Here is an 11,238-nt window from a genome sequence, read left to right as displayed (position 1 = left end):
CTTTTCTTTTCTCTTTTTTTTTTTTTTTTTTTTTTTTGCCCAATCTCCCATTTTAACTAATCCAGAGAATTGCGCACGTGGAAATGCTCTTGCACCTCATGACCACACGCACGCAACTCACTCAACGGTTTCATCCACGGTTACCAAATGGAGACATGAGATCAGAAATTCTGTCATTTTGTTCCTTTTTGTTTTTATCAGAATTGAAATGTGAAAATTGCAGCAGTTGATTGAGTTTAATGATTGATTTATTGATTAGTCTACCTGTGAGCCTTTGCTCCTGCCTTCTGCTCTCATCTCCTTGCCTGAGAATTACTGATGTGTTGGGGTGTGTGTGTCAGATGTGTGTTTGTGGTAAAAACGGGGTAAAAGCTCCTAGCTGGACTCTCCTGTATGTTTAGCCAAAGGTTAAAGCAGCGCGGAGATGTTGTCACAGCCTTTAGGATTGCTGTTGCCATGGCGGCAGAGTTTTGAGTGGACTGGACAAGATTACGTGGAAATGATCACTACTTAAAGCGGTTCCAGTTTAGGGGCTACTGTCACACACCCTCTCGCTTTCACACCCATCCTTGCTGTCACACACACAAACACACACATATACACACTTCACTGTAAAGCACCCAGACCTGCTGCTATTGACTGATTTCAGTGCCCTTAGCTAGAGTATAGCAGGATAGGGCTATTTAGGGGAATATAAATGACGAGGAGTTGATTGTTCAAACAGTAAAAAACACAAGTGTGTATATGTCAACCCTCACAACACGGGGGAACAAGAACAGGACCGAGAACGACAGAAGAAAAAAAAAAAAAGATGAAATGAGAAGCCTCAAGTTCTGAAGCGTTTGGGCAGAAGGACACTTATTGTTTTGTTGTCTTTATTGATGAGAGCAATCAGTGCTGTTTTCTGTCTCTGCCTCACCTCCGCTGGCTGTCCCACCCACAATGCTCTCATCTCGGGGTTGTGGCGACAAGGGTCCTTCAGAAATGTACAGTAGAATGCACCCTGAGGTGAGGAGTGTCCTCCTCACCTCTGCCCTAGCCGGGGGAAGAGTCCTTGCTTTGGAGGATGGATGAGGGAGGGAGGGTAATGATTTTTTTTCTTCTTTTTTTGTTTTGTTTTTTTGTTGTTGTACTTGTACAGGGGTTTCATCGATTAAAATATGTACGGTCTTATTTACATTCTCTTGGTTTGGTTACAGAAACTAATAAAAATAATATACTGTTGACATGTTTTTCAGTCATGCCTGTTTTTTAATTAAAAACATTTTTCCACCATTTTTCTCTTTAAGTCAGAATGCATATCACCACCAGGTGGCACTACAACACTTACCATCAAAAATGAGCATGGCAGTAGCCTGAGATGATGGCGATGTTTTTTTGTTTTCAGTAATGCAATACTTTGGTACCACTTTGTAATAAGACACCCTGTACAAAGGGTTTATAAGTTATAAAAATGGCTTTTTAAATTTTATTTTATTTTATTGATCAGCTATAAGCCATTGCCTTTGATGATAATTCTTCAATTTATAAAGACCCTTTTGGTGGATTGTTTGACCTCCAACCTTCTGAAAAAGGGCTGCGATTCATCTGGACTACAAAATGTATTAAAATTCCCATCTTCAGACTGGATTAACAAGATGCAGTTATGTGCAACTTATTAAAATGTGTTTATGTTTTAATAATTGTTTGATTATTAATTATTGAACAGCCAGAGAGAACATTATATCCAAAAGTTTTGAACAGACTAACACTAACCTATAGTCCTGTGGAAACCAAGTCCGGTGAGTCCAAGGTACTTTATGCACTCATTGTATGCAAATGTACATTTGGTTGCCTAGGTCTACACAGAGTTCTGGGACTTCATGGTTTGGTTTATGTCCTGACATGAAGTGTGAATAGTGGGTCCATATATACTAAATTATGCCCAATCAGTCCAGTATGCCAGATCTCAAGGATGATGAAAGAAAACCAGATGCACCTAACTACAAAATCCAATAAGTGAAGGGGTCTGAAACAATTTTATCAACCTGTGAAGAAACACCTCTCAGTGTACTTGAAAAGGTCAAATTTAGAGGTAATTGATTTTCACTGGGCAGCGACCAGTGAATTATGACTTGTTAACCAATAATAAAGCCATTAGTTAAAGCTTGTTTTAAAAAGGGTGACCAATCAGAAAATGTTACCGGTACGTGTCTGAGGTGTATAAAACCACATAAAAAACAGGAACTGTTGTAATTTACGAAGTTTATTTCATGATGAATTTCAACATTTGCAATGTTGACTACAGTGTACAAGTACATGCAATATTTCAATACATGCTGAGTGAGAGAGCAGTTTATTTGATGAAAGATGTTGACTGGTGAAACAGTGTAAGGGGCATAATACCACAGGAGTTTGAGTTGTGGATAAGAAAGTAATTTTCCCACTTAGCAAGTGAAATTGTGCAACAGCAATTGCTTCATCTTTGAGACATCATATATATAGATTTATACAGTATATATATATATATAGCTTAACAAGAAAACAAATTCATACATGTGACTGAAATGCGGTACAAAAATAATTTCTCTAAAAACGTGTGGACCGTGCCATAGCAAAATCCCTCCCAATGAGGGGAAAAATAGGGGGGGACACTGTTCCTCAAACTTCTTCATCTCACTCTGGAGTTTGGTACTTTGGCTCTTCTACATGGATTCTGGTGGTGTCTTGTTTCTAGTTGCTGCTATCACACACATTGCGGCCTAAAGCTTGGAGTCTCTGAAGCGGGAACAGGTGAGCAAATGTCACTTTTCAACAGTCACTCATGGCGGCCTCAGTTGGCCTGCGGGCGACCCAGCCGGACATCATAGGACACTATGTGGAAGTTGTCCCAGCCAAACAGCTTCCTCTGAGTCGGGTTGTAATCGATCATGCTGTTGTAGCGGTGCTTGTTCCTAAAGGGGATGGTAATGGCTTTTCCCTGGCTGCTTTCAGTGTCGTACATGTAGTTGAGGGTGGTGTTGGGGGCCGTGTAGCTGGCCACGGTGTACAGCCTGCCGCAGATGATGAAGGAGTTGGCCACAGAGTTCTTCCGGATGTTTGTCTCCCAGCTTTTCTTCACCTCCAGATTGTGTGGGTTCAGCTGCGAGATCACGATGGCTCCTTTGGCCTTGTTGGTGGAGTAGATGGCCCACAGACCCTGCTCATCTACGGCCAGGTCGATATCCGTGTAGCCTCCCCAGGAGTAGGGGGCCTGGCCGTGGAAGTTGGCATGGGGGAGGTCACGACGGGCTGCGACACTCTCAGAGGAGAGGTCGAAGCGGATGAGGGTGCGGCTGAGACGTCGCTGATAGTACAGAGAGCCTCTGTACAGAGTGGCACCAGTACTCTCCACCGACTCTGGCAACAGCAGCACCTGTACGGGGAAAAAAAACATTAAACAAGAACCAGGGTTAACCTCACAAAGAAGGCTTTGTTTGCTTTTACTAACATCAACCATCTGACTCCTACCTTGGATGGAAAGCCTTTAGAGAGCTGATCCATGTCCTCATACCCAAACAGCTGCCTGATGTTGGAGCCAACAGTGTCGATGCGCCAGACCATGTTGGATCCATATGGGGGCACAGCTTCAGGGTCCTGCATCCAAACACCATATTTACCCGCTATGCTTTCGGCCTTCTTGTGAGTGACCGGTTCACCCACTGAAATCAGCACCCCACAACCTGAGAGCAGGAGGAAAAGGAAACGAGGGAAAGAGATCTGTGAGACATTTGGTCACTATCGAGAACTTTTTGTCAAGATAGGACATGCTGACTGTTGTTGGCACGTTGCCCTGTTTTACCTAGACCGGTCTTATGCCTAAGTCCATTTCCCCTTCACATACTTTATTTTATGTAGCCTTGGCCCCTGAGGTTGATGTTAGGACTTGAGTTATGGCTGGTTGGGGTTGGGGCTCAGGTTAGGCTGAGGTTAAGGTAAAGTGTTGGTTATAAACACAACACAGACTTTCCATAATCCTGGTCAAATCAGTGTAATGTTTCTGTAAACCATCTGGTGTGTTTCCAGCTTCAGGAAACGCATCACACAGTCAGATCTAGGTAATCCGAAGTCATCATCTGTCATCATGGAGGAGGACAGCAGGTCTAGAGATGTTTCCTGACATCTCTGTTAAGTATTTCTGAGTCACCAACCATGAGAGCAACAGCTGGGCTACAACTCATCCTAAGCAGGATCTCTCTTCTTCTGCTTCTCTTACTGGAAAAACGATAAGCCTGTATATTTACCACTTCCTAAAATAAACCCTCATTCTCAGGTCCAGGGTGTAGCACCAGATTTAGGGTTAGATGGGAATATGCCTTATAAATACACCCATTGCCGTGTTGCTTCACTTTGGCGCAGCCTCACTGGATTAAATGACTTCACGTGTTGAGCGCATGTTGCATTTTCATGATCTCTCAAAACAATAAAACTTGATGTGGTTGTGGGAAATCCAACAGTGTGTGTGTGTGTGTGTGTGTGTGTGTGTGTGTGTGTGTGTGTGTGTGTGTGTGTGTGTGTGTGTGTGTGTGTGTGTGTGTGTGTGTGTGTGTGTGTGTGTGACATCTTTGTTAGAAGTGTTTTCCCTTTACATTTACGAGACAAACATGAAACTCGGGCCCTCATACTTTCACACTGGCACGACTCTGGTATTCTCGCCCCAAATGCTGCAGTATTAATAGCAGTATTTGCTTTGAGGCTGTCAGCAGGGGGGGGCGAGTGTCATGTTTGCCAGGTCAGTGGAAGAAGGGAGAGGAGGGAGAAGGGGGTAAGGAACGCATTTTAAAGGAGTATACTGCAGTTTTGAGCTCCTCTTGTGTGCTTTACATCTTTAAAAAACATTTTCAAATGTTTGTTATACTGTTTCTTTTCCTTGCTGGAAACAGACAAACTTTTGGCTTCTTTCATTAAACGTTCATATGCACAAATATGATCTTAGCTTTTGTGTATGTGCAAAATAAAAACTTTTTTTCTTATTTTGAAATAGTTTTTCAGTAAGAAGTAAATTTACTCATTAACACAGATTTTTACTATGATATTGGGGTAATTAAAAAATTAAACAAAACACAATGGAAATTTGGAAATTACCAAATAAAATAGTAGAGCAATAGGTTTTTTTCTTTCATTTTCATTTTTTAAACATATTTCCAAAAGAATTGTTGTTGAAGCAATGGCCTTTAAACTACAGACTGATATCAGAAGTTGAATGCAGACTTGATGTGTACTGTTATAGATTAAAGAAGTCTGCAACTAGATGTTTTTTATTGTACAGAAAATGAATGTAGGGCAGTGGAGGCTATAAATGGTATAAAAAACTTCATTTAAGTGTCTAAATCACAGCAGCATGGTTTGGTATTTGTGATAAGAGTATGTGATTTGTGGTGAAGGAGCTAAAAAAGCACTGGTAAGGTATTTTAATTGAAGCAGAGTTTATTTAAAGCTGGAGACGAGACCTGTGTATTCCTCAGTGTTGTCAGGAGCAGGAACCTCCGTCACCTCGGCCTTCATCTCCTGAAAGCCTGGAGATCCGTACTGCCATGCTGAGTCTGACAAAGAAAGAGAGGGAGGGAGAGGGAGAGAGACTTAAAAATGGATTCAATTGAATAAAATGACATGAAAGTGGAGATGATCCATGATCCTGCAGATAACTTACCTATCAAACTGCTGCTGTCTCCCTGTCTGTTGGGCCTGTTCATCAGGTGAGACAACACACTGGAACCTGAACACACACACACACACACACATGCATACACAGTTAAGCGATTTCTGCAGCACACTCTGCATGTAAGCGCACAATAGTTTGTGTTTGTGTCCCCAAACATGGCTACAGCACTAATGAGAGCAGGGAATGTGACAGCAGGAAACAAACACCCCTGAACGGATTCCCAGCTGCTCTGGAGTCAGACAGTCGGTAGATTGGCCGACCATAACACACACACGACACACTTGACACCTCATCCCACCCCAGTCCTGTCAACTTCACGTCTGCAAAACTTCAAACCGGCCGTTTGGCTCCGCTTCCCCTGTATCACTGTCAGATATCAACCTCCTCTTCTCTTCTCCTTTCTTCATTGCTCCTCTTGTTTCTCCCCTATTTATCCCCCGGCACTGTCTTTATTTTCACATTTGGCTCTTTCTTCCTTCCCTCAAATCATAAATCATAAAAGGTCGACAATGTCAAACAAAGTCTATAAACTGTGTACACCTCCGAGGCTTGAATTATACAAAAATTGTGATGTTTACAAAAGAAAAATTAACTTCTTCAATTGTTTTCATGAAAATGAATACATGGCATATGTTTGTGTCCATCAGTGACTACTTGTGTTCGAGCACATGCCTGCTTTGCCTTTGCACGTGCATTGTCCGGTTATTTCAGGCGCATAATGAGTCCTAATGATGCAGAAAACATTTAAACGTTAGCATCTGGAAGGTGACTCTGTGTTGATAGAGAGGAGCATGAGGTTGGTAATGGGGCACAATGATGAAAACCAGTCACTACAAGCATGTTTTAAGCATGAAATATTTGTAAAAGCTGAAGCTAGGGGTTGACCTTGTTTGTAAGTCTGTAAAACAAAAGGGTCTGTAGTGTTTGGAGGGTTATGGGGGGTTTAATGACTCACTGTCAGTTATGAGGCGGTTCCCACAGGACACAGCCATTCATCATCATTACTGCAGGTAAACAGCCTACTGTCTATTCCTCAGTGTGTGTGCCATATGTGCCCTCATTTCCTGCCTCTTTGTTTGGGATGCCACTAAGTAGAATAACATAAACCTCAGGGTCCAAATTTCCCAGAGGAGACACAGTGTAATTATCGCCCACTAGCAGGGTTCAGCAGACGTGTTAGATCTTACTTAGATCTGGTCCTTTACAGAGTTCATCTCTGCACTGTTGTAAGCAACATTTTGTACCTGGAATACACATTTATTTCCCCTCTGTATTCATAATTCAGGCCTCAGTGTGTAACTTATTTATACTCACATGCAGATGTAGCAAACATTTACATTTGACTCAAAATTGGCCACAAACTAGCTATGTAATCCGAGTGATTGAGACATCTCAGGAGTTCATTTAGCATTACTTATGACTGCATTTCCTGCTGGCTGCACATTTAGGAAACTGGCTAGAAACTGGAAATTTTGGGGAACTGATTTTTCTCTCTGACTGACAGTAATCTAAAAATGAACTTTGTTAAGTTAAGATTTACATAAATGTGGCCCATTAAGCCGCATCGAGTTGAAGCGCATTTCTATTTTCACAGGTGATTTTAAAAGATTTTGTCTTTCATGTGTTGCATGTTGTTTGTCTACTTTTAGATTTATCTTAGTTCTCCTTTCAGCACAGACCAGGTCTCCCTTTAAAAAGAATGTCGCCATTTTTAGCGCACAGGCTCGCTGGCTTGTGTTGTCACTAGTGGTGTGAATTCTATGTGAAGATCTATTTTTAAAGTCATTAAATATAAGTTAAATCATACTAAAGGTCATAACCAAAGCTTGGGTTTTAAAACATAAATAAAAATGTTCCTGTCAAAGTTGCATCCTTACATCTTACATACTGTACGAAATTGCCCAAATGGTTTGACACTCATCTCCTCTCTCCTCTGGTTCTGCATGTGATCTATTCTACATCTGCCTCTCACCCCGAGGGGCCCTCTCCGTGTATTTCAGTCTGCAGGTGCGAACATGAGGAGCTAAGCAGATAACCTGGAGGATGCAGGAGACTATCCTGAATATTTAAGCTATCCTGATGCAGAGGGAATAAGGGGAGTTGGTAAGGAAGGATTTACTGCTGCTGGTAATCTCAGCTTCACGAGCAGCAATTGATTCTGAGAGCCAGGAGGGCAAACAGAGAGATGGCTTCACTGCTTAACAGAAAGGGGGGGATGGTGACCAACGTGATGATAGTGGGTGAACAGAATAGACGAGCTCGGAGGCTAATTAGATGGATTTTTGGCCACTGCAAACACACTGAATACCAGAGCTTAACCTTATTGGCTCCAAGATAAGTGCCAAGCTTTGTGGAGCCTTATGCACCCTGGAAGTAGAGTGTTCTGGCCTCAAGCCCTTTGTGACCCCACCCCCCCATCCCCACCAGCCCTGACCCACCAGACTCTCTGTGTCCGGCGTCATCAAAAGCCCTGAGATAAGACCTGGGCACGGAACCTCCACTTCCAGAGTGCGCATCATATTTCAGTCTCCCCCCTCTCCCTCCTCAGCCGGGCTATTCGCACCCTGCTTGCCATGCAGAGGGAAACACCAGTCATAAAGAAAGCAGGACTTGCTCATAAATACTCATCCGACCCTCCCTGGACTGCCACCGTCACCCCTAAATGCAGGCAGGAAGTGGGCAGCAGTAACCTGAGCCATGTGTCTCTGCAGACTTATGGGGCAACATACACTCAACCACACACACAGACACACACACATTATAAGAACACGAAAACACATATTAATCCCCCTTTTTCTCGTTAATAGATTTTGTGGACACATGAGAATCCCACCCCTCCTCCCACACACACACACAAACACACACACAAACACACACACACGAGGCATTGCACTGGAATTTTGCATGGCTTCACACGTGCATGTTCTTCCATACATAGATGACATTCATGTGTCATCGCTTCTCTGCTCCAATTAACCCATTATCTGTCAGTCACCAAATACATCCTATATTTCAACACAAACACAACCTGTCTGCAGCCAATGAGATCATTAAGTTGGGAATCCTAATTGCAGGATGGACAGGGCATGTTTTTATAGAAAATGAAAACATATTACACCTTTATTTAAAAGTGGAACATTTATAACAATTGAAAATTCAGTGATGAAAGCTATTGTCAACATGTAAATGTTGTCAAGTTTTGCATATTTTTGTGATAGCTCTGAATGTGTGTGGTGGACAGTGAGAGTGTGTCTCTTACCACCAGCAGGTCTCATCAGGCCACTGTCCTGCAGAGAGGGGCTGGGTTGCACCATGGGGGTCTGTGGAGGACAGGGTCTGTTCCTCAGCTTCTCCGTCTCCCTCTTCATATCCTCCACCCTGCGCTGAAGCCCCTCCAAGTCTCTCTCTAGGCGCTCTTTCTCCCCCTGTAGCAGGTTCCTCTCCCCCACGGCCCGGTTCAGCGCCTCTTGCAGCGCAGACTGAGATTTGGCATCGGCACCCTGGGGAGCCCCAGTGTTCCCTCCAGTGAGCCGGGACACCAGCACCTCCAGCAGGTTGAGCCTGGCCTTCAGGCCCTCCACCTCCGGGCCCCCGGTCTGCGGGCAGCTGGTTTCGGTGGGGCTGGGTACAGAGAAGGTGTACTGGCATCGCCCACTTCTGTCATTCCCCCTCCACAAAGAAGCTTGGTCCTGTGCATCACCTTGCAGCAGAAGACCACACAGGCACAACGAGAGGAAGAGAAACATATTGGTGATTCTTAAATCTCTCTCTGAAGGATTACTTTATTTCTCAGCTGTCAGGTGGATTTCTCATTTAAATCACAAATCTCTGTTGCAATCTCCTCTCAGGTATCTCTTCTTTTCCTATTGATATCAGTGTCAGCTTCTCCCCTCCCTTCTCTTGTTCTTCTCTTGTTCTTCTCTCCTCTGTGGACAGGTCTGTTGCACTGAGCTCTCCCCTACAGCTCACAGATATTTATACAATCTGGAAGGGACGGAAGGAGGGAAAGAGGCGAAGAGAGGAGAGGTGAAAGGGAGGGGAGAAAGGGAGAGGACTTTGGGGGGGGGGGGGGGGATCAGAGGCAAAGAGAGAGGGAGGGAGGAGAAGAGAAAGTAATGGGATGTTTTCTTTTGGGAACACAAATCTGATGTTCTCAAAGGTATGTGTGTGTTTGTCTTTCTGCAAAATCTTCTTTTAATTAAAAGGTCCAACATGACCACTTTGTCTATTTCTTGTATTCAATGACTTCATAAATTGAATCTGTGAAAATATCCCCTGATATGCCAGATGCAGTCCCATGTGTTTAAGGGGTATTTGGCCCCAGCATGGCAGGGAAAGCTGGACCTCTTTGGATGCAAATACCTCCTGAGGAGCCGGTGTCAGCTTTCGTATTGGTAGGGGGCCAGAAGGTGACGCAGGCAGACGATAAGGGTCGAGGTTACAAGTCAATCGATGACTGTCAGATACCTGATGCTGACCCCAACTCAGACTGTGTCCCCCTCAGCTGTTTGTTGTGAACAGTATGTGCGTGTGTGTGTGTGTATCCATGCTGCACACTGTATTTAACACAACATGAGCGAGCTGCCAGGGACCATCCATCCCCTGGCTCACTCCCTGTCGCTTGCTGCCTGTTGCAGTCTGCCTCTCGTCTCTTTGCTTTCACACAATATCACAGGCATGCTGAACCGCTGCATGCCGGGCTCGCTTCTACAGTCATGCGATATGGAGGATGATCTCTTGTTTATTTTCAGAGGGGCAGGATTAAATATTTGAAAGTGAGACACTTGCTCAGAAATGCACGCAATGAGGCAGGTGCGCAGAAACACACACACATACACACAGACACACACACACACACACACACACACACACACACACACACACACACACACACACACACACACACACACACACACACACACACACACACACACACACACACACACACACACCTGCAAATCCCAGAAAAATTCACTTTACAGCTCTCAGTTTACCCTCACATCCTGCCTCTTTGTTTCCCTCCTGGCTCCTCTCCTCCTCCTGTCTCCTCACCGTTCATCCATCTCTGCTGACCTGCCAGTCCACCCCTATCCTCAAAACACCACCCGACCCAGTTCCTTCACCTCAGGGAGACCAGAGGGCAAAGGGTGCAAAGGGGAAGGTCACATACTCTTGAAAACACACACTTCAACTTGCAACTTGTTGATCCCAGCATTTCCTGCAGCTGTCAGTACTTGTTTACAGAATATATATACATATATACATATATATATATATATATATATATATATATATATATATATATATATATATATATATATATATATATATATATATATACATATATATACATGCACACATATATATATATATATATATATATATATATATATATATATATATATATATATATATATATATATATATATATAAATGTTGTGTTAAGGTTCGAATATTATTTTTTGCTGTTCAAATATTTGGACATATTGTATTTTTATTCTTCTCAAAACGTTCATGCCTGTAAAGCCCATTTAATTAAATTGAACTGAATTGAATGT

General features: G+C 43.2%; 1 protein-coding gene across 1 annotated transcript; it reads right to left on the bottom strand.

Moving 5' to 3' along the window:
* Positions 1–2,234: 2,234 nt before the first annotated feature.
* Positions 2,235–9,609, bottom strand: myoc (myocilin). The gene is made up of 5 exons (XM_062424347.1): positions 8,940–9,609; positions 5,669–5,734; positions 5,469–5,561; positions 3,490–3,701; positions 2,235–3,394 (listed from the first exon to the last, which is right to left on the bottom strand). Exons 1-5 carry the CDS (start codon positions 9,424–9,426, stop codon positions 2,813–2,815), a joined length of 1,440 nt encoding a protein of 479 aa, XP_062280331.1. The 5' UTR covers positions 9,427–9,609; the 3' UTR covers positions 2,235–2,812.
* Positions 9,610–11,238: the final 1,629 nt, after the last annotated feature.

Source organism: Scomber scombrus, chromosome 8 (assembly GCF_963691925.1).
Source record: "Scomber scombrus chromosome 8, fScoSco1.1, whole genome shotgun sequence".
NCBI lineage: Eukaryota > Metazoa > Chordata > Actinopteri > Scombriformes > Scombridae > Scomber > Scomber scombrus.
Note: the sequence above shows the minus strand (reverse complement) of the source record. Positions and strands in the feature narration are given on the sequence as shown.